At 42.5% G+C, this 23,262-nt stretch overlaps 1 protein-coding gene across 1 annotated transcript; it reads left to right on the forward strand.

The window, feature by feature from the left end:
* Positions 1-48: 48 nt before the first annotated feature.
* gnrh3 (gonadotropin-releasing hormone 3) lies at positions 49-1,365 on the forward strand. The gene is made up of 4 exons (XM_074675544.1): positions 49-177; positions 344-486; positions 701-781; positions 1,076-1,365. The coding sequence occupies exons 2-4, from the start codon at positions 349-351 to the stop codon at positions 1,136-1,138; spliced, it is 282 nt and encodes a 93-aa protein (XP_074531645.1). The 5' UTR covers positions 49-177; positions 344-348; the 3' UTR covers positions 1,139-1,365.
* Positions 1,366-23,262: the final 21,897 nt, after the last annotated feature.

A 23,262-nucleotide genomic window follows, 5' to 3' on the forward strand; every position in this document is an offset into this window, starting at 1 on the left:
TGATGTCAGCATATGTGAGCACTTAGCCGGCTCCATTAGTCGTATTTTGTGTCCCATTAGTCAGTTAATGTGTCACACCTGCAGAGAGGGGATTATAATCCTGACAGCAGCCTTCTGCAACACCTATAAAATCCCCCTCTGGCTAATGCACCACATGCTAACAAGGCAAATACAAAGGTGAGTCAGTGTGTGTTGAAGTTTGTTCAATGTTCATTAAGTTAGAATTATCCTCTTATTCATTACTGTCCAAAACGCTGTTTACTTAAGCTGGTCTTGCTCTGTGAGAGAGGAGAGCGTGACTTCTTTATTGTTTGTGTTACTAATTTGGCCTCTTCCTCTTCAGCGCTAATGGAGCTGAGCAGTAGAGTGATGGTCCAGGTGCTGTTGTTGGCGTTGGTGGTGCAGGTCACCCTGTCCCAGCACTGGTCCTATGGGTGGCTACCAGGTGGGAAGAGGAGTGTGGGAGAGCTGGAGGCGACCATCAGGGTGAGTGATTTTAATTTGTTTAAAAAGTTTCAGGAAACTTGGGGTTTTTGTGAAATTCAAGATACTTCACAGAAATTCTGCTTTAAAATTGTCTACTCAGCCCATTTCTTTCTCCTTTGCCTCTTCTTTTATATCAGTTTGAATGTCTTATTTGGTGCAGATGTCATCCCAGTGTTGAGTTTACCTCCTAAAATCTGAGTTTTATTGTGTTTAGATGATGGGCACTGGAGGAGTGGTGTCTCTTCCCAATGAGGCGAGTGCCCAAGCCCAAGAGAGACTTAGACCATACAATGTAGTAAGTGCATATTATACATAATTTATCACCAATGTCTACTTCAATTGTACAATATTAATGTACACTACACCACTGTGTGCCACTGTGTTCCACAGCAGCAATGACAATATACAATCTGCTCAGTGACTGTTTTTATTCCCTCTTTATGCACGGTTATGTTTAATTTTTATAATTCGAATGTTAGCACATGTAATGCTTGTTTGTTCAGGCTTGTTTGGCATCTTAAATATGAATGAAAATTAAAGCATTTGCCTTATTAAATGTCTAACTGAGATTGACCTTGAATCCCTTCAGATTAATGAGGATTCCAGTCAGTTTGACCGCAAGAAAAGGTTCAAGGATTACTGGAGAGCTTAAAAAAAAGATTAAGAAACAGACTGTATTTTCATCAACACCACTGCTGGATCACCAGACTTCAACAAATCATCACATTTATTTCCAGGATGTCAATGATTTGCATGTCTGTATCATTTAAATCTATTTCCAGTTGTAAAAAATGTTCTAAATCTGGTAATTCGATCAAATCTTTTGACTGAAAGTGTAATCTTTGTGCAGATGTGGTCATTAGAACTGAAATGATGCTGCTTCGGAATAAAAAGCTGCTTCAAAGCCTTTAACAGGTTGAATTGTCTTTGTAAAGCAGCCACGACCGACAAGCATGACAAACTTGTGACACAACAATCTTAGCATGACAACAGCTGGTGATTAAGCCAATTTATTAGAAATCAATGACTTAATTGAATTTGTTACAGTTTTGTTAATTCCATTTTCTGCCACAGCGGTCATGTGCATGTGTGATGTGGAAAATTACTCCAGCTGATTGTTGTGTTCGTGCCTGAATGTTGATCACTGAACGACTGTGATGTCCACAACATCTCCAGGCTCATTCAGGATAACTACAGTCATTCAAAACAGAAAGAGCGTACAACTTTTCCCCCCTCTCCTCCTCGCAGGAAATTGGTGTTCATTATAAAAATTGGAATTTCATATCAGGAAAGGAAACGAATCAGCAGGGGGCATATGTTTTAAAGAGAACTCATTTTCTGGCAAAGCCCCACAGACGGAGCACCATACTAATCGCCTGGTGCATTAGGGGCCAGGATTCATGAACTGTGCTGACACCGTGGAGGCCCCGCATTGTTAGAGCGCCGTTGTAATGCACACCAATGAACCCCAAACTCTGCATGCACTTCAGGGAGAAGGTGAACATTATAAAAGCACATAGAATTAAAGAGAAATTAAACCACATTCCACTGCACTGCCAGAACAATGCTCGCTCATTTGTGATACTTCACATCGTCGGGTTTAATATTCATGCTCGTAATTTGCATAACACAATCATTCCCTTTGACGGAGTTAGACTTTTTGAGAAGTGTTACATCCTGCTTCAACTTCTTTGACAAAGTTAAAGAAGAAAATGTGTTCTGAGCTATTTTATTCTGAAAGACAGAACAACCCTCCATTGAATTGATTTATACTTATCTTTACAGAGTTTTCAATAAGTTTGCAACATCCTCATAAAAGATAATTATGCTTTTATAACATCCCCTCTAAAATATTGTTTTAATTCAATTTGGTGTACTTGTATGTGAGAATAATTAATGTTTACAGATAAAGCATAAAATCCCATAAATTCCCTTCAAATAATCCCAAAGCGTTTGGCGTGAAAGCCAACTTTCCCCCTCCCAGTGTCCTCATCAAGGACCTGCCTAATTGCACGTATATCAGGACAACAAAACCTGCTGGTATCTATGTTTCCAAATTTGATTTAACCTCACTTTCTCCTTCCCGGACCCCCAGGTGGATATTCACTTTGTTTACCTCAAATTAAACTTCATATTGTTTACAGCCTCCTGGTCCCTGAACATTTTATAGCATTTTAGAATTATTTCTTTATTTATTTTTTGTAATGATTGTAGAGTTGGGATTCATTTGAATGTTTCCCTCATCTGCATGAAAATTATATAATTAACTTTTGATTAACCAGCTCAGTTGAGTTGGTTCCCCCATGCACACTGGTGAATAGTACCCACCGCATTTTAATGACTGTTTTCCAATTGAGTGGCGACCTTTTCATCAAAGAGCCACAACTGGGGCTAAACAACGGTAGAAAATAATCACGGCGAAGACAATAGCAAGGGCCGACAGGCTAGGATGTCATCCTTAAATATAACAACAAAGAAGAAAGCAACCTTGCTGCACGTCGTGGCTGTGGCGAGGAGCCAAGTGCTGGTGCTGTTGGATGCTCCATTGTTAAAGCTGTGGAGGTCACGTCCACTGGCTTCTAGAGAGGGAAAGCACAAGAAGCTGAAAATGGCTTATTGTTACATGTCCTTGCTCTAAGGGAATTCCATTATGAAGGGTGATACATTTTTGATACTTTGATTTTTGTGCCATTCATTTGTTTGTAAAACAGAACATATTTGGATAATGGCTTCAGGAAGAAGGGGTCTCAGAGCTCCTCCATCCAAGGCTACTGCTCTGCATTAACAAACCTGCCAATCAAGCACAGCCCAGCAGATGTGCATCCTTGCACCGCCTACCATCACATAAGCATTCTATCATATGCATAATATAGTTTTCATTTCATCACAATTATGCTCCGTGCTCTGTGTGTGTGTAAGTGAGTGTGTGTTTCCGATGGGTCATAGGAAACTTTTATTGAAGCGCAGTGTATAATAATAAAGTCATTTTCCAGGTGCTTGTTGTGGCTCTTATTATGAACAGAATGATAATTTCCCCTGGAGGAATCCGGCACTGCATATCAATTGAAGTTTAGTGTGGGTCTTATTATGTTCCCGCAGGCTATAGTAGAAGGCAAAGTCATCTTCAGAGAGAGTCTAAATGTCAGGGAGGTCTTCAAACACTTTTTTTTCTCCCAGAGTCTTAGTGAAGAGGGGTCTTTGGAAGTGCTACGTCTTGGAATTGATATTGTGGAGGTGAGGTAAAGAGGGAGGCTCGACGTAAAGCAGTTGACATGAAATTTAATTGGAAGGAAATGTTTAAAAAACTGAGGCAAGGGGTCGTAGGAGAAATGAAAATACGATTGTGTTCCCAGGTCCAGATTTTACCCAGCTCAGTCACTGCTGTGTCGTTTCCACTCCTTTCCACATGGTGTCACTCTTGAGCTGTGAGTTATGAATCTACTGCCGGCTGTCGGACTCTCAGCAATTCCATCACTTAAGTTGCAAAAACTGTTATGCCTCTAAATCTAACAAAGACTTCAATCAATCATCTCAAACTCTGCAAAAGTAGTTAATTTTTCTGCGTGCTGATGGATGGTTGGAGTTTGTGTTTTTTAAGAAAAAAGCTTTTTTTTGTCCAGCTTTGCATCGCCTGGAACCACACTTTTTGTATCATGTGGAAATTTATGTTAAAGCATTTTATCTTCAGAAAGTCATGATTTTCCAGGGGTAAGTTTGAATTTGCAAGGCGTTAATTTCACATTTCCCCCTTTTTTCCTGTGACTGAAGTTGAAGTGCAGCATGCTATACGGTAGCATGTACTGTTCTGCAGTGGATTGGCCTTCCTACTCCGTCTTTGGCTGGCAGGGAACCTTCCTGTTGTGATCCGACTTCTCTCCTTTGATCAAAGAACAGTGTTAAAGCACTGGGAGAAGGAGAAGGTATGAAATATGAATGAATACAGCTGTGTTTTGATGGATATGTCTCAAAGTATCCCAGTAAGAGACTGCTAAAGGCCAGGAAATCTGTTTGTGTTGTGGAAATAGGCTCCTTCCTCGCTCGTTTCTTTAGCAGCTTCATCTTGGGTAGCTTTTCACTTCATATTTTAAAGCTCCTTTGTTAGGAGAGAGATCAACTCCTCATCCGTGCATGTGTCGGAAACTGTTCTAAGAGGGCTCTGGTTTATAATATATATCATTAATGACACCATTTCCTTTGTTTGGTCTTGAAACCACCTTTTGAAGAAAAATGAGCGTCAGCCATGAAGCGAGGATATTTATTATTTTTCTGGGGTAGACCCAAAGTTCTCACAGATGGAATGAGATCTTATATGAGGTGATGGAGGCTTTGTCACTAGTTATGTCTGTGATTCCACTTCCTTTTTCTCAAACCCCAACGGGGACTGTGACTCATTTTGAAGATGGAAGTTGATACTGTGGTGTAAAACTCGCGTTCCCATCTGAATTAGGAAACTATCAGAGCTCAAACAAATCTGAGATTTTCAGAGAGCCAGATGAACTCATCTCTCACGTTCCACTTCTTTAATAAACACAGATAATAAAAAGAAGGAGATGCTCATAAAAACACAATTATTAGGAGGGATTGTAAAATGGAAATTGGCGCCTATAGATGTCTTTTAAACACACCGGGGCTCCTCTGTCTTATTAACAATCATTAAAAGACCCTGTGCAGTCATTTAGGACTGTATTAACTAAGACAGAGCCTTTGGACCTGTGGCAGGACAGTGTCTCTGGACTATACTGCAGGTTCAAAACTTTCTGCCCAGGCTTTATTAGCCTCACTAATAGCTGGGCTCCCCAAATGCCAGGGTCCACCTCTGCTGGGAGGACAGGGGCTCAGATCCTGTCAGAGAGGGGTCGCATTAACCAACTGTAATCTTTAGGGTACTCCACTCCTGCTGACCTACATCTAACGCCGGTTCCATCCCTCCCGCTTACCCCCGACCGCTATCCTTTCCCTCCCCAATCTGGTCTACCCATCCCACTCCAGTTATGCCACCCTTGGCTCTCCCTCCCACGTCTTACCACCCTTGTGTGATAGTATCCCCCCCACCTGGACCCGCCCCACGCCTGTTCCAGCCCGGTCCGGCTGGCCACAGCGAGGAGCACGCCTTATCCTGTGGTAACGGCAATTAGCAGCGTAAAGCAAGCTGTGGAGAAGACCGGATCCCTGTCCACGTTTCAACCCCGGATCACGAGTCTCCAGCACAACTTCAAGGCAAAGCATGCAATTAGCTACAATAATGATAATGTGTTGTAGGGGAACAAAGAGAGGCTAAAACAGACTACTGGTGTGAGGCAGAGTGGGGTGCTAATAGTAGGGGGGTTATTTGAATACCCCGTTGCAGATAGGAGACCAAATCAGACTGATTATCAAACGTATGATGAATTATATTTTTCCTCTAATTATCCGTGCCTTTTATGTGCAAACCAACTGAGTGAATTTTGCATTCTAGACATCTCTGGTCAGTGGTCTTTGGGCATCACACTGAGGTTACATCTTTTATTTCCTCCAAGAAACATACAAGGAGTTGCTCATGTGGCTAAGCTGATGGGGAGAGGGGAAAGATGCACCGACAATTTCTCTTAGTTGACTTAATTAGATACTTTCAGAAATATTTGGCAGCAGTACAGCGATGGAAATAAAAGGGGGAAGTGTGTGGTTTTGATGTTTGACTATCGCAGATGTGTTGACACAGAGTCAAAACACGCTGGAAACAAAACCACAAAAACCCAGACCGCAAATAAGAAACATTTCAAGTCAAGGTTGTGAGTAGATACAGTGGAGAAGCAGACTCACTGGAACACAAAAAGTGCAGCCCGTATTCTCTCCGCTGTGAGCAGAGACCATTCCTGCAGTCTTACATCCAGAGGTTTATAGAGGATATTTCGCTGGGTGTTGTGCAAAACGAAGCGTGTCCCCAGAGCAGCAGCAACTTCACCTTGGCGGAGTAATGCTGTGATATTCTGTTTATTCTTCACTCACTTCATTTTACTCAGAGGAAATCCTCTGGAGATGGCTTATCTTGGAGCTGGAACAGGTGCACTCTAATTTACTCCTATTGCTTGGGGAGCCCAGGGGCCCCTGTAGAGAAGAAAGTAGCGATGTAGCACACTCCACTGTAAAACACAAACAGCCAGAGAAAGAGCATTTAATCGAAAGAGAAGAAAACTGTGAGCTTTGAGTGCAGCCGTATCATTTGGATGCAGAATTTTTTTCCTCTTGTTGTTGTTGTTGTTTTTCCTGAGGAAAAAAGGACCCTTCATTTCATTTAACTTTCATTTGTTCAACACTGTTAACTTTGCTTGAAACTGTCATGCTACACTTGGCAAAGCAGCAGATGACGTGTGGGACCTGTTGTATTACCCCTGCATAATAAAACAAGTCCTCGCCAGTCATTCCTGGAATATCTACAGCTTTTAAAGTCAAAATATGCCTTATAGCATCTCTAATATGCACCACTTATGCTAAAGTGCACGTAAATTCGACTGCTATGGCCTATTTGTTTCTGTAATGCTGCCCATTTTCAGCCAGGAGAAAAAAAGTTTGTTTCATCTTTCACCCTCATCCCTGCATCCACTGCGAACAGCTAAGCTTTCAACTTTGAATTTACTCTCCAATTCCTTTTTCTTTAGAGAACTATGGTTTTGAAGAGTGGAGCTGGTATGTTATTTGTTCGGTATATTATAAGTCTGAATTCAGTCAGTATTTTTGTTTTGTGTTGTTCATCTCTGGGGAATTATGCAATCAAAGCAGATGCCTCAAGCAGTCTAGAAAGCGCCCCTTGTGAATAAGAGAAAATCTTGTACACAGCATTTTTTTGTATGTGTGTATGAAGAAGGGGGGGCATGACAACAAAGCAAATATATGGCATTGTTCTCTGTACACTATACCCGCATGCTGCACCTTTTTTTTTTAAAGAGAATATAAGTATCACACCTGTACTCGTTTTTCATATAATGTCAACCCGTTTGACTTCATTCATATTCAAATTCTGCCCCGCTGATGAGTTGATAACTAGAGTCTGTGCACCACTCTGACTGATGCAATGGAGGTTCAACCGTCAATGTGCTGCATCTCTATCATGTAAAATAAGGTTTGAAGACTGTGTTGGTGGTTGAGTTTCTCAATCTGTAAACAGACATTTCTCACTCAGAAAAACTGAAAGACAAACAAACAGCAGAGAGACAAAGGCTCTTTCAGCACAAAAAGGAGTAAACACAAAGAGAGAGCCACACAAGGACAACAGGAGAAAAATCATATACACTTTTAATGAGTGTGCCTGCCCCGAGCTTCTGTTTTTAATCACCTTTCCGTGTGACATAATTTGCTGCGAGATTGTATATGCTTGAGGGACTTTCAGTTCTTGTCAACTCAAGAGCATTTGAACCAATCAATACCTGTCTATCCTGTGGCACACTCATAGTTGGCCATTAGGAAAGAGCTGCTTAAAGTAAGCTCAGCCAATACCATTAGCCCTAGCCTAAGGGCAGTTCCATGCCTTAGTCAGGGTAGGCACCTGCCCCCGTCACCCCCACCTCACCCCCTTAACCCCCCTCCGCCCCTCCCCCCACCATTAAGAACCTCCCCTGAGACATCATTTGGACACATCGGCCAAAGAGCACTTCTTTATTCCCTCTCTTTTCTTTCCCCGGCTCCACCAAAAATCAATACATCTCCCCTTTTTCTTATTTTCACAATTTTGCCTCAATATTATTCTCTCCTCTTGCCAGAAACCAACCGACTATTCGCTCTCTTTTTTTTTGTCTTTTCATCTACAATTTCCTGTGACTAATGTCTTCACACCTCATGTTTTTGGAGGAAAAGAATTGGAAAATAATTGAATTATCTTGTCATGGTGATACAAAAAAAGAGGCCTCTCCATGTGCTGAGACATTTAAAAACAGTGAGCTCATTCTGCATGTATTTGCTCCTTTTTTTTAATCTTATAGATTTTTACTCTTTCTGTTTTTCTGGCTTTGCAAGCTCAGCGGATTTAGTAGTTGTGCTTAAAACTAGTCATTGGTTTTTGACACTCAATAAGGGAGACATCAGCGCTCAAATATCTCCCCAGTAATGAGTGAACTTCCTCTGTGTCAGTGTTTTTCTGCTCCGACCATGTCATAACACCAAACCCAGGAGAACAGAGCGCCGTTCACAGTAATGCCTCCTGACTGCTTCTAATTTTATTGCAAGGCGATGACTCCACACAGTACAAAGTTTCAGAACAAGTGATACAATATACTGCCCTTAGAAGAGGCCTGAGTCAGTCACTTATTGCCCTCCCACACCCACCACTTCCAACAGCAAAAGTGGGGTTCAGCCCCTAAATCTGGGCCTGTGCTGTTTACGTTAATAACTCTGAAGAGTGATAGCTGGTTCCGCAGCGCTGGCGATTTCTGTGGCCGCCTATATCGATCGGGGGTCCTAATGAGCAGCCGCGGAGCTGTGGCTAATGGTGTTGTGTCTGGTGTCCGTAGTAAACGCCCACGTTGAGATTATCATTCCCAGGGGGGGCTGAGAAAGGTTTTGCCAGCCCGAGCCCTCAGGGTGCGAGCGACACACTTCAGGGGTCAAGGTAAACTATCAAATGAACAGCCAGGCCTTTCCTTCCTTTCCTTAAGGGCTATACTATACTACACTATCACAGTACAGCTGCAACGCAAACCAATGTGATGAGGAACTCAAAACGTACTCCAACACCAGTCGATCCTATCCTCTGTTACTAAAAACACAACTTGTGTTCGCTGGCTCCCTGCACAGTTTGTTGCTCTTGAAGAAAAAGCTAAATTGGGGAACTAAAGCTTTAGGTTTCTCCATGGCATATTGATCTCAAACTTCCAAACCAGTGAAAATCTGTTATATGCAGGCTGTATATGAGTATGTAAACATTTGAGCTTACATCTTAAACTTTGAGTTAAAGCTTTTTCAAGACTGCAAGGTCTCTGATTTAAATAAGATTAACATCCTTTAGAAAGGGTTAAATAAAAAAATGTGTCTCTCTTTCGAGTGCATTAATAAGAAATGCTTTTTAAGATAATTTTACTTCATGCTTAATGCTTCAAATCTTTGGTGAGGTCTACTGAAGCCAGACTGTTATCTGTAAAAATGCTTACACTGATATTTTTATTTTCCTTTTTTTTTTAAACCAGTCCTACGAGTTGTTGTTGTCCTACATGTTTATTTTTGAAACTGTGCGCAGCTATTCTCCAGGTCTCGCCAAAAAAAGATTCCTTTGATCTTGTTGGGACAAACCTGATTCATTGTAGCTCTTAATTAAGCTTAAAAATATATATGTATATTTCTTATTTCAGCTCATAAACAAGAAAAGATCATAGCATGAGAAAGCCACCAACCTGCTGTAACTTTTTTCAATGCTTAAGCTCTTTGCTTACTCTTTTACAAGCCTGTGTTATGAAAAGAAATGTTTCTGAAAGGTTACATTTCCTTATTGTTTAAACAAATAATTAAATTACAAACAACCTGCAAGCCTCAAGAAAAGAAAACACTCAGAGTATAGATAAAATTCATCTCAATTTCAGTGCTGGTATGGCCTAGTGGTTAGGTCGTGCACCCCTTGAGGTTAGCCCTCAAGCAGTCAGCCTCCTTCTCGCATGTCATTCCCCACTTTCACCCTGTCTCATGCTCTATCTGCAGTTCTCTCTAAATAAAGGCATAAACGCCAGAAGAAGAAAAAAATACATAAAAGGGGGAAAAAAAATCTTAATATGTCAAACTCTACCACAGGATCACAGAGTCTGCAGGAAAGTGATTCTGAATGGGTTTTCGGAGTGTGGCTAACACTAAGTTACTAACAAGTTACTAACCACGTCTGTGCTGGTTACAACTGCTCCAGGTGAATAGTTAGATCCCAGTTAGATCCTAGTTTGATCTTTAATGTCAAACTGTGCCTTGTTACAAGGCTCCAACTGTTACCTTTAGCGTGTTTTTATCCAATAATGTAGCAGTATAAACAACTACAGCTCAGACAAACAACACTTTTGGCCAACTTTCTTCAACCAGCAAGTAATTCTGGCACCTGAAGAGAAATAACAGCTCTGGATTGGCTGGATATTTTGTAGTTTGTAGTTATAAAAGTTTGAAACTAAAGGTTTTCCTTCTATAACCTTCAAGCTACATACTAGTGTTAAACTTTTAAACTGACTTCCAGACTGAATTTCCCACTGAATGATTTTTTATCATGTCAAAGTGTGTAATGCTGCTGGTCTGGTCTCCTTTTAGAAGAGGTATCTAGTCTCAATGGGACAAACCTGAATGAATAAAGGTTTGACTAAAATAGGTATTTTTCTCACTTCAGTGCAGAAGCAAGAATAGGTTTGAGTGGAAAAGCTCCACATTCTGTTCCAACATTACTTCACCACCTCAGCTCTTTTCTAATTCCTCCACAGTAGTTGTAAAAAGCTATTACCGGAGCATTGATAGAGACTTTACTAAACTGCCTAACTGTTATTAAGAGACCTCAATGAGACCTGGCTTGACAGACTGATAATGGCTTATTTGACTTCAGAGATCGCCCTGGCACAAACACTGTAGCCCCCTTCACACACCCATGGCAGCCATTGTCCTTTGCTATGTGCGGCCGTTCTGCCGGTCTTGAGTGACATCCAACAAGTTCAGCAGATTCAGGATATAAGTGCACACCAGACAGTACATATAGTGTCTTCAAAGAAGGAGCTGGAAAAGTCTCATTGCGATGGAGGGGAGTTGTTGCTGCCTTCATAAACCTGACTGGGAAATGAAACCTGCTGTCAGCTCACACATGGGGAAGGGAAACTCTTTATGTGGACAATTAAGTTGGGATAAAACAGCAGCAAAAGTGCATCTTTATCACCGCAACCTCCTCTGTGTTTCAGCAGACGATTCCTCCATGGATTATCTTTGATGGTATGCAGCTCAGGGTGTGCGCCGAGCATTAGCAGGGGCACAGTAATGAAGTCAACCCAACGCACGGCACCTCTCGGAGTCATGCCCTGTTTGGAGTCACACTTCCATGTCCTGGCAAATGCTGAGCATGTAAAACAGAACTGTCAATTATTCAACATGAACAGGAGGATGTATGGAGTGACACGGGGGGTGGACAGGGGCCGACTAAGCCTCGGGCAGATAGGGGGTACTACTTTGATGTGAGTGTGTGGGCCTGCAGAGTTGAGCAAGGTGCACTGGGTAATCTGCTAGAACAGCCCCTCACGCCCACCCCACCTCCAACCGCACCACTCACTCCTTCACTCTCTTTCCCCCTCCCGCCTGACGCTGAGCCTCTCTGCACCCTTTATGTCCTGCTTCGTCTCTCCCCTCTGACACGCTCTCTCTTTCTTCACACATACATAAACAAACCCACACAGACATACAGATACAAGCACATGTGAACACACACAAACACACACGCGCCGACATGAAAGCCTTTGTCTGTTAACCAAACAAGAGCTGGCAGCACTTGTTACAGATAATAAAGTTGTGAATGGCTGATTTTTTGGGAGAAACCACGTTGTTGCAGTGTCACAGGACTGGCATTACTCATTTATACAATGAACACTAAAAGTTCCCCTCTCCAGAGCCTCCTCTCGTAGTCATACAATAGCAAGCTTAATTACATTAAGTTCTGAGAAGAGGCAAGTTAATGGATGACATTTTGCTACACCATGAGTGCTCCTTCCAATAACAATAGAAACCCAAATAAGACCTAATTAATATGCATAGCAGAGCCAATGAACTTAATTGTCAAGTTGCTTTTATCAACCTGTCAAAGGATTGACAATTAAAACAGCCTCCGTTAAAACTTTAATGAGAAGCAAGTAGGAGAGAGGGATGATGAGGGAACAAAAAGACGCCAGCTTCATCCGTCATGAAAGACGCTACAAGACAACTACCCATTATTATTTCCTATCAGGATAAAACTATGCAAATCATATTATGCATTTTTAAATAATGAGTCAATGAGTAATATTTAATTTATCACCTATACTCTTAGAATGAATATTTAACGCTGTTTTTAAGCTGATGAATTCATTAGATAATTCAGTGGTGAGCTTTAACAGCAAGTTCCTTTTTTCTGTTCACTTTTCACAGCGTCCTTCACTTTCCGTCCTGAAATCCAGAGCAAGAAAGTGTCAAGTTCAACAAGTAAACTTCTTGAAATCTTCTCTTGAGGAAGACTCATCATTCTGGGCGCTGCCTGAGCATAACAGAGGTCCAAACCTAGACCTGAGCTGAGAAAAATGCAGTGATTCTGACTCGAGTTTTCATCCCCAACATTGACACCAGCATGTCTGCGCTCCAGAGGGGACTTCAAAACTGCTGACTCACTCCCAGTGCGCTGGTTGTTGTTCTCCCTTACAGATGTGACCGTTAATAGGCCTGCATCCATAATCATTAGTGTGTCTCAGTGCACAGGTACCCGATGGGCCCCGTGCGTCTGCCATTTGGTCTCGGTTCACTGTGCTCGCCTGCAGATGTGAGCGAGACACACACCTGCTCGGGGGCTCTCAAACAGACCGCCGCCATCCGTCACAGCTCACGCTACGCCCGCTCTGTCGGAACAAGGCCTTGGTTCTGGTCCAGCAGCCCTCAGACTGTAGGTCAGCGGCCGTCTCTCGTGATGAACTCACCCTACCATGAATCATATCCTCTCGTTTCCTCGTACCCACTCCTCTTCATCCAACCCCAACCCTCATTGCCCCCGCTCAGGGTTTGCTTCCCCCTTTACACAAGCACTCAAGTGCACTGAGGTAGCTCAGGTGAGCCAGGTAAAGACAGCACCTTAAAGAGAGACATAAACTAATGATCATGTTTTCCCACATCATACACTCCCCCCTGCCCATAAGCCACAGTGCACTCCATAAAAAAATGAAAAAAGGAAAAAACTTCCGTGTGGGTCTTTCACGGGCATCAGGCCACGCTTCACACTACATTTGTTGATGTGTGCATGCATGTGCACGTCTCATGCCAGCCCGCCTCCCATCAAGTCCTAATGAGGCCAGCTGGCTCTGCGCTCGGACCAAACCAAACTGGAGAGACGGCACAGTCCTGGCTCTCTCTGTCTTGTACACCCCACCTCCCCGATGCCTCCTGCCTACCCACCCACCCACCCAACCACACACACCCTCCTCCCCCCCTCCTCCAGATATCTTGGAGAACCATGGACGGCTGAGCACACACGGCAGATTTGGAAATGGACAGTGTGTTTGTTAAAATCTCCTCTGTCTCCCAGATCCCCTTGGCCGGGGCCTGAATTAGAAAGTCCACGGCTGCAGCCCCCAGACCTGCCTCCTTGGGTTGCTTACAGTGTTTCCTGCTTCTACAACAGCAGCGGTAGTGTTGAGGTCTGCTGCTGAACAGCGGAAAGGAGGAGATATACCCCGAGGCGCAGTCAAGGGAATATTGCTCTTGACTATGGAAACAGAAACACAGCCAGTGTTACATATACCTACAGTAACTACAATAAAAACTCAGACAGATAAAACAGATCCCAGACAACACGTCACAATGTCCTTTTTTAAAGAAAAATAGTCAAAAGTGCACATCAGTAGACATAGTCACTTAAAGTTAGAGAAAGGTTAAGCCCCTAAAACTAACTTTATGCAGTTTTTGCACCACCTTGCACATTCACATTTGAAGACACTTACTCAAAGATATCTTTTCATCTGGTGTCCGCATTTCCTATAATCTTTCCATGGCCATTTCTGTAAATTCCTTGCATCTGCAAACTTCTTTGGCAATAAACTTGATTCCTATTCATATTTCAACTTTAGTGTCCATTATCTCCGAGCTGCTGTCTTTTTAAATTTTTTATTATCCAGGAGATAATTTCTTATTAGGCTCCAGCAGTTAATTTCACTGCAGACTAATTAGAGGCATTTCCCGTTATTAACAAGCATTATTGTTGATAAGGGCCGAAGAGGTCTGCAGAGAGACTCGTATTGTCCAGGCTGTTACTTGGCAAACTCTTGTGTCCATGTGGGTGAGCAATTCCAGCTCCCTCAAAATGTCTCCTTGACAACTAACAATAATACACTTCCTCTCAGTAACACAAGAAGTCATGCACAGCATTTGTACATGACTAGTAGCATGTGCATGCATTAGCAGCACAAACACACATGTGGTTGCTCTCACACATGCATAATGTGGCCACATATGCATAAGCATGTTTGCATCAACATTGATTTGTGTAAAAATGCACATAAACAATGCAAAAACACACTCTCTCTTCATCCAATCAGCTTCCAGATCTTGTTCACTGCAGACATGTGAGTTTTTTTTAATTTTTTATTTTTTCTTGCCCAGGAAGAGAGACTGGACCAGGGGGAACACCTTAACAGGTAGCCCTGGGGTGCTTAGCAGAGTTCGGGCAGCCAGGGGGAGACTGTGGCTCTGGGAAGCCCTACCACCACTATCCTCTCTGTCCACTGATTATGAAGCAGGTCCCAGACGGGTGCCTTTAGGAACCCCCCAGGCTACTCACAGTCTCCCTCTCCTCTGTTACAGGATCTGTCGCTGGGGGATTCGACTGAAGTGTGAAGAGGGGTGTATGTGGGAGACGTGCGGAGAATTCCAAATACGTTAGTGCTGATTTCATTTGTTGTCTTCCTCTTAAGTTTTCTCCTGGTTACAGATTTGATGAGAACAGTACAGTTTAATATCTATTTGGGTTTGATTTCAGATCATTTTGATTTGGGTTTCCCCTCGATGACTCCACATGGTCCAGCTGTTGAAACAGGCCTCCACCAAATCAGAGGTGTCCTGTTTTGTATATGCTACAAGAGCAGAGAGGAAAAGGTCTCAACACTTGGGCTCAACTCTAACCCTGTCTTGAGTTATGATGGCATCCCAAGTTTGCAAAAGCCCTCTGGCTTCAACTCTCTCTGACATGGTGTTCCCGTGCATGTGTGTTTGTATGTGCGTGGAAAAAAAACTCCTTGCAAAGTCCAAAAAAAGAATGAAAAAAATCATAACTAATGAGCCCATTTAGCGCCCAGCACCTGACTTTGGCCCGTGATCTCCAGGAGACATTAGAGGCAATTTGCCATCGACTTCAGGGCTCGTGTCCCAAACGTTATCAATGAGCTTGTCAGGTAGAGACCTAACCTCCCTTTGTTTCCTCCTCCAGCCCCCCTCCTCTGCTCTGGTCCCCCAGCCTGCTCCCTGGGCCCCTGAAGAGGAACCAGCGGCATGATGTCACACACCTGTTTGGCTGGAGGCTGCGGCCCGGCGATGCTCGCAGCCGTGGGTGTCGCGTTGGCACCCCTCGCTCCCCCCTTGTCGCTGCCTGCTACGCCCCGTGGATGTGTCAAAATGGCAGATGATGGTTGGGGTGTGTGCAGCTGCTTGGGAAGAGGAGTGCCAAGGGCGCTCATTTCCTGCGGTGAGTTTTAATTTGCTCTACCCGCTTCTTCAGAAGAACACTACCCCTCCCAACACTCACACACACACACACACATTCATCTCCTCCTATAAACACAGATCTTCAACAACATACACACATTCGCAATAAACACACACATACTGTATACAAATCTGCCACCACCCAAGGGGGCAAACAAAACCCCCACATGCCCAAATAGAGGTGAGTGCAGGTGGGGGAACAGGATGGTGCCAGACTTTCTCTCTGACTTCTGCAAGCACACTTTTCTTGAAACTTGAATAAAACTCCAAACAGAAATGTGTGCTGAAATGATCTAACTGGTGCATGTACAAATCACTTCTCAAAGGCGTTCAGCTGGGTAAAAAGAGACAAGTCAGAAAAGCCTGCTGATAGAAAATGCGGCTAGCATTGCAGCAGTATGCGAGGGGTCTATGTCTCTTGACATCTGCTGTGCAGTTGTCACCGGTAACTTAAATCCCCATTGATCAGACAGCTAGAGTGAATTTGTGTTGCTGTTTTTTTTCTAACTCCCACTTTGCGAACAAACCCATTTTCACACGGGGCACACGCATATACCTGACAGTTACACCCAAACAAGCCTCGCTGTTTACTCGAGAACAAACACATAGATGCCAACCAGCAAATCTATTCTCAATACACACATCACCCCAGACGTAAAGAGATTCAATTTTCGCCTACCGGGAGTGTTTCCATTTTTTTACGCAACAATTTTTTTTCTTTCTCTCCTGTGTCAAGACAGCTAGCTTTGATGTTAGCATCTAATATACAGGGCTAAAAAACTATAGTTTGCTGTGAGCTGACAGATAAAACAGTGCAAGACGCCATTACCCTGCAAAGCGGAATAATGAGGAGACCTGAACACACAGAAGACAGGAGCCCAGTTGAATTACCGTGGTCTCTCATCCAAGGTGGGAGCTTTTTGACAGCTTTCCAGGCAGCACAACACATTACCATACTGACGCTGCTCTGTAGTGCCAAAGAAAAGCTTTGATGAAAACATAACTGGGAAACTGGGAAATCTTTATATGTGTGTGTGCGTTTGTGTGTGTGGATGCGTGTGCATGCACGCGTGTGCCGCTGCGTATGTTTGTGAGTGTACATGCGTGTGTGCTCATGCATGCGTGTGCTCTCTACTAGTGTGTTTGTGCGTGTCTGTAAGTGCATGTGTGTGCGTACGACAACAAAGCCAGGACAACAATGGGAAACCAAGCAGTGTCAAGCTGCAACTTTATGTTCTCTAATTACTAAGTGGATACTGTATTCTTGAGTGTGCTCCTATTGGCTGAGATACAAGGGCTTATTTTTTGATTTATATTCATGTTGATGATTCAGTCAAATTATCAAAGTATCAAACCCGACTGACAATATGTCTAAAAGAAATCCTTCAAGTGGAGAGTGAGGCTGCCAAATTTATTCTGCCGTTTCATTAATGTGGTTAGCTAGTTAGTTATCCATATTCTAACAGAGTAGGCTTGATGTTAGATCTTTGGCAAGGACACCCTGTACTGAGTTTTGGCACAGTACTGTGCCGCAGTATGCTGCTGACTCTGGGTCTTAACGACAGGCTAAACGAAGCGGGCGTTACGGCCCCCTGGATAGGTCATTACTCGTCCGTGGCCAAGAGCTAAACTGGAGCAGGGCTTTTTAAAGAGGGGAGCAGGTGTGTTTCACCATAGGGGCTGGAGCCGGCCCAAGACCAAACAGCCTTAACGGTCTTTATCTCCTTCATAATGAGGCCACGCTCTCCACACACCCCAACTCTGCCCACATGGGCTAATGCTGGAGGTATGGAGACCCAACCCTCCCCCTGGTTAAATGGTGACACTTTCAAAATGACCCATGCCCCAAGCAATGGAGGAACAGTGGCATGTCATAAGGAGTCTATAGACACAAATTGGTAGGGCGCTAATGTGTGTTTCTAAAGAATTTTCCTCAGACACAAATCAGAAACTGAGCTCTCAGATAACAAAAAATAACTTTTATTATGTAAACAATCTGTTCACCTTTTCTTATTCTAAAAGAAATATGCAAAACAAAATGTTGACTGGATAAGGCATCCAAAAATCAGCTATGCCTTTAATAATGGAGGAGCAGTGGCATGTCAAAATGTCCACAGGGACAAACTAAGAGTGTTGCAATGTGCATATCTAAGGAATCTAGCTTTTTATTACAGGGTGAGATGGGCTCTAATTTGTAATGTACTTTAAGTTTTTGAGTAATTTGTGCACTTTTGGGGGGAGATAAAAAAGATTGGTTTTATAATTTTTTGAAATGCATGAGGAATTCCCCAGAATGACCCCTGTCCCAGAGATGCACTGTAGCATTTCATGCAAAAACCTACATTATAGAATTAAAGAGAGGTTATCTTTGTGCCATAGGAGTTTTGAGTTTTGTATAAGTTGTTTCCAAAATTTTTTTTTTTAATCAAATTTACTCATCAGAGAATGATGGATTCCAAAATAACTGAATTGTGCAAGCTTTTTTGGTGTGTTCAAAGCAGAATGTTAACATTTCTTTGCACAGGATGATGCTGCATCAAACTGTCTCGCATCATGTGTTTATCCCAAATTTTTCTATCCATTATTATCTATACAAGTGGCTTCTGAAATGCATTTTGTAATAAAATACTGGTTAACTTAACATTTCTTAGTGTTTTTAAATTCAAAATGATTCAGTGAGCTGGAAAAGGCCTCCTCAGCGACCTGAACATCAGAAACAGTCGTAAATGTCATCTAGAAAAGCAAGTTTTTAAAGAACAATACCCAATGAACCTCAGAATATGTATTGGTTCCAAATAAGATAAAAAACCTTTATGTAATGATGTTTTTTTTTTCTTGTTTAAAACAAGAAATAAGACAGTAGGGTAATTTTCTTAAATGTGAGGCCTCAAAACCAACCCAAAGAAACAGAAAAACTGAGGCCTATCATAACTTTGTTTGGCCACAAAACTTAAGGTTACAAATGTATGTTTCTCATAAATTTCGCAATGAATTTTTTTATTAAAATTTGGTGATAAAATTCAATCACCAATCTTTGATTGAGCATATATGCCATAATCTTTTCTTGAGCTTAAGTGATATAGTTGAATAACTCTTCAGGGCTTCCTTCAAATGGCCCACTAACAGCGCCATGTGCTAACAGTGCCGTTATCATCTTTAGCAAAAAGAGACATCTGAAGACTCTGGCTCTGTTCATTATTATTATCCTTAACTATGAAAAACTGGGCTCTAAATTGATACAAAATACTCTAAAGTATGGGAGTCATGTGCTCTTGTTTAAAAGTAAAATGTTTCAATAACTCTCTGAACTGCATTAGGCCTCCTCTGCATGTGTGTATGTATGTGAGGTTAGGTGCATGTGTGTGTATGTCTGTGTGTGTGTGTGTGAGTGAGTGTGTCTGAGTGGTATTGTCCCTCTCCTCTTTCACCTGTCTGAGTAGGTTCTCTAGAACGGTCCCTGCGTTCCCCACAGTCTTCTCAGCCCTGTCAGCCGAGTTGAACTTGATCAACATCAAACGGCATAGCATTCAAAAGTATTAGTGTTCTCTGTTGATGGGCCCTCTTGCTATCACAAATCAGTCCCCGAGCTACTTCATTATTTATCTCTAATTCATCAGTGTTGTCTCCTCGCACACGGGCAGCAATGCACACACACACTCTGAGTACACACACTCACACAGAGGGCACACAGTGCACATCAGCACATTAATCTCTGCTTACCTTCAGCAGAGCTTTTGTTTTTGTGATCCTCTGTGTCATCACAGTTTAGCTAAAAAATAAAAAAAAGGAATGTTTTTCTTCTTTTTTTCCTCTCTACCTTTTCCCCAGGTTAGTGCACAGCTTAAAAAAATCCTGGGGAGTGATTAGGCTCATGCTTGTACTTTTAAAATGCTGATTATTGCACAGACCCGACAGGCCTTGTGTTTTTCTCCAAGCATTCTGGGCATGTGAGTCCGAAAGTAGCCCCCATGGTGCCGTGACCCTTGACCTAGCGTGGGCGATCCCACCAGATGTGGAGTGTGTGCTGGGACAGTGGCGAGGGGCAGCTCGGTCTCACGCGGGGAGGCCCTGTCTCCCCAAACTGCCACAGAGAGCATGGCCAGAGGGGTTCTGTCAGCACCGTTATCAATCATACTCCCTCCCTGTCTCTGTCTCTCTCTTTTTCTCCCACTTTTCCTTTTTCTCTCACTCTCTCTTTCACACTGTTTCCTTTTGCCACTGTCTCTCACTTTGCCTTATTCTTTATTCTACTCTCCACTTTTGTTTTTCTCGCACTTTTTCCTTTTTTTCCCTCTCAGATATCCTCTTTTCCACTTAAGCTCAGCAGCTCTTTCGTTTGCAGTCACACACTGTACACGCCTCCTACCCTTCCCCCCACTTATACACACTTTAACCTTCCTAGCGTGACTTTTTTTCTCTTATTCACCCTCTAATCTGTTTCACCCCTGCCTTTCTTAAGTCTATGCGCACGCTTTTACTCAGAAAATGTTTTTTATTTGTCCTTTAGATTGGCAAAGCAGATGCTCCAGAAGACCGTGATACCTTGTTCCAGCTCCAAAAGGAATACATACACCGTGATTTATCATACCCAGGGAATCTGATTTAAAGTGCAGAGGAAACAGAGAAGTGGACATAAGAGCAAATAAAAAGGACACAAATCAGCATCAGCAGAAATATATAGAGGACACCTGGAGGAAACCTGCGCGGATTAAGTTTGAAAATAAGTTTTCTTTTTTTCTGTGAGTAGTGATGCAGAGTAAGGGGGGGATAGAAGCAGGGGTCACAGTTTGAGGAATAGATGCCAGTTGTCCCCACCATCCGGTGCGAGGTGTTCTCTGACACATGGCACTTTGAAGGCCCTGGTCCCTCCTATCGCTGCGATCCTTTACATCTGCAATCAGGGCAAATGGGTTACAGCCAGCACAACAGACAACAACTAAATAAACAACATACCTGGGGTGGATCCCCTCCAATTCCGGACTGCCAGTCTGGCTTTGGTGCATTTTTAAAACATCACTAGGTAATTGAACTCGAACGTTCACACTGACACATTTGCATGGGGTAAAGGGGGGTTGGTGTAAGCAATGGAGCAGCTGGTACGCACCAGTACGACTCCGGCTCAACTAGTCCTTCTGACTTCATATGTAGCACTTAATTGGTTCCCAAGGCAAGAATGAAATATTTAGCTCGCACGTCCTTTAAAATGCGATTGATTTTGATCTGACAGCTGTGCCTGTCCCGCGCGAGGGAGTGAGAGAGAGAGAGAAAGAAGGAGAGAGGAAGAGGAAGAGAGAGAGTGAAGGCTGTCTGGGCTCGTTGCCTGAGAAAAGCGCGACAACACCCACTCAAGCGCACACAAACACCAGTATATGGCCACTGAATGTAAAGGATCACTCATGGATGCCATATGCTTTCAACTAAAGCCTCCTTTTAAACCTCCCTATTTAACCTCCAAGATAGAACAAGCTCTGAGCTTTGGACCATCATGAGTGAGAGCTGGGTTTTCATCTGTGAAGGTTCAAAGCACAAATGCACAATGCATGGTATGCATGTGCGATATTATATCTGAACAGAAATTTCACCTGATGTCATATTTGGTGTCAAAATCATTAGGCAAAATTTAGCATGCAAAATAGAAAGATGAGATGCTCTTTAAATAGTCATTATAACCTCTGAGGGAACTGATTACACCATGAAGAAACCCTTTCCTCTCGGAGCTTTACCAAAGCAGTGGGATCACATGTCATAAAACACAAATAAGTCCTAAATGTAATCTTAAAATCAAACATATAAAAGTCAAATTCATAACAAGAAATAACTTATTTGTGTAGATGCATAGAATAGAAAGCTAAATTTAAAAAAAAAAAGGACAAAAAGAAAAATTGACTTTATTACACCCAACTGGAGCACTGCGTGTTTTTGCGCTGATTATAAACTATTTACTTTTTTCACGTATTTCAACACCATGGAGACACACTGAATTAGCAAACTTGACTATGTGATGCTTTTCTTTCACTTTATGTTTGTGGAAGAACATCTAAAATCTATGTCAGTAATAAAAGAAGGAACTAATGTGCTTTAAAAGTGTTCAGAAAACTTGTCCATGCAGGTGTTAATTTGTTTCCTCTTCTTTTACTTTATATGAAAGAACACCATAATCTCAAGGTAAAGAGAGGAAAAAACTGCATGTAATTTTGAGTTACATCAATGGACTCTAATAGACTGAGCAGGATCCTTGTCTCTGTAGGTGCAGATCCTAATGCTTCAGCCAAAGTGAGGCAGATATCCAATCAAATTGGATTAATGTCACTAATTATGTGACAGAAATGAGCGTTGAAAGGCAATGGTGTGGTCACGCCATAACATGATAGAAATGCATTAAAGGGAAACCTGCACGGGATCCATGGCGGGGAACCTCCCCCCTGTCAAATTGACTAAGCTGCAAATTACGTACAAACGGATATATCCTTTATATAACAGCAGTGATTTTCTCCACTTTATCCTACCTGTCAAGCTCAGAACATCACAGGCTAATTCTTTATTAAGTGAAAGGGCATCAGGGACCAGATGATCCAATTTAAGTACATTGGGCAGAATAGAAGACTAATTAAAACCCATATTTTTACATTATTAATTTTGGAACTTCACTTTTAATGAATGTGAAAAGACAGGCCTTCCATTTATACACACATACTCTTTGGGCTGCTCAACAGGGGAATAAGAGTTACGGGTATACTGCAGGGGCTGAGGAGAATTTTTAAGCATCCATGACAGACTTAATATCAAAGTTTAGACAAAGGTGTGTATAGCTAACTTCTGCATCACAAACACGGCGCGTAATCGAGTACATTGGTTTGGAGCCTTTTGCTTTATTTGGGTCCGCTTTTGGGCTCGAGACAAAAAAGTAATCAGGACGTCTGTTGCCGGGGGTGCAACCTTGTCATTTAGCCCTCATTCTTCCTCTCAGTACCTGGAGAAAGAAAAAGTGCAAGAGGAAGAAAAAGAGAGAAAAGAAGAGAGGCACAAGCATTTAATGATGTGCCCCATTTCCAGTCACCTCTCCTCAAAAGAGGTCCACTTTTTTAGCAACGTCACTCTTAATTGTCCATCGTGCCCTCTAATCAGACCATCAAGAACGTGACCCTGTTTTGGTGCTGACTTTAATTATCTTAGTGACAAGCGCTGAAAAAGTTGTTTCTGGATGAGGCTTTTTGCATAGTCTTCACACAAATGAGGGTAAAAGTCAAAGGCAAAGATGAAAATGAAAGTATTTGCAATGCATATCAAAAGCTGAAAAATAACTGAATGGGTGGATGTGGAGTGGAAAAAAAAAAAAGCCAGTTGGAAAATGGGGAAGGTGGGTCTTGTGTTTACCCT

Source organism: Halichoeres trimaculatus, unplaced genomic scaffold (assembly GCF_033239565.1).
Source record: "Halichoeres trimaculatus isolate MK-OKI-2021-1 unplaced genomic scaffold, fHalTri1.1 fHalTri1_scaffold_8, whole genome shotgun sequence".
Taxonomy (NCBI): domain Eukaryota; kingdom Metazoa; phylum Chordata; class Actinopteri; order Labriformes; family Labridae; genus Halichoeres; species Halichoeres trimaculatus.

What these genes read in the sequence shown, in the direction of transcription:
- gnrh3 (XM_074675544.1), top strand. Translation starts at nt 349, where the DNA reads ATGGAGCTGAGCAGTAGAGTGATGGTCCAGGTGCTGTTGTTGGCGTTG. An exon ending in AGCTGGAGGCGACCATCAGG is followed by an intron (nt 487 to 700) that starts GTGAGTGATTTT and finishes TATTGTGTTTAG; the next exon opens with ATGATGGGCACTGGAGGAGT. An exon ending in GACTTAGACCATACAATGTA is followed by an intron (nt 782 to 1,075) that starts GTAAGTGCATAT and finishes GAATCCCTTCAG; the next exon opens with ATTAATGAGGATTCCAGTCA.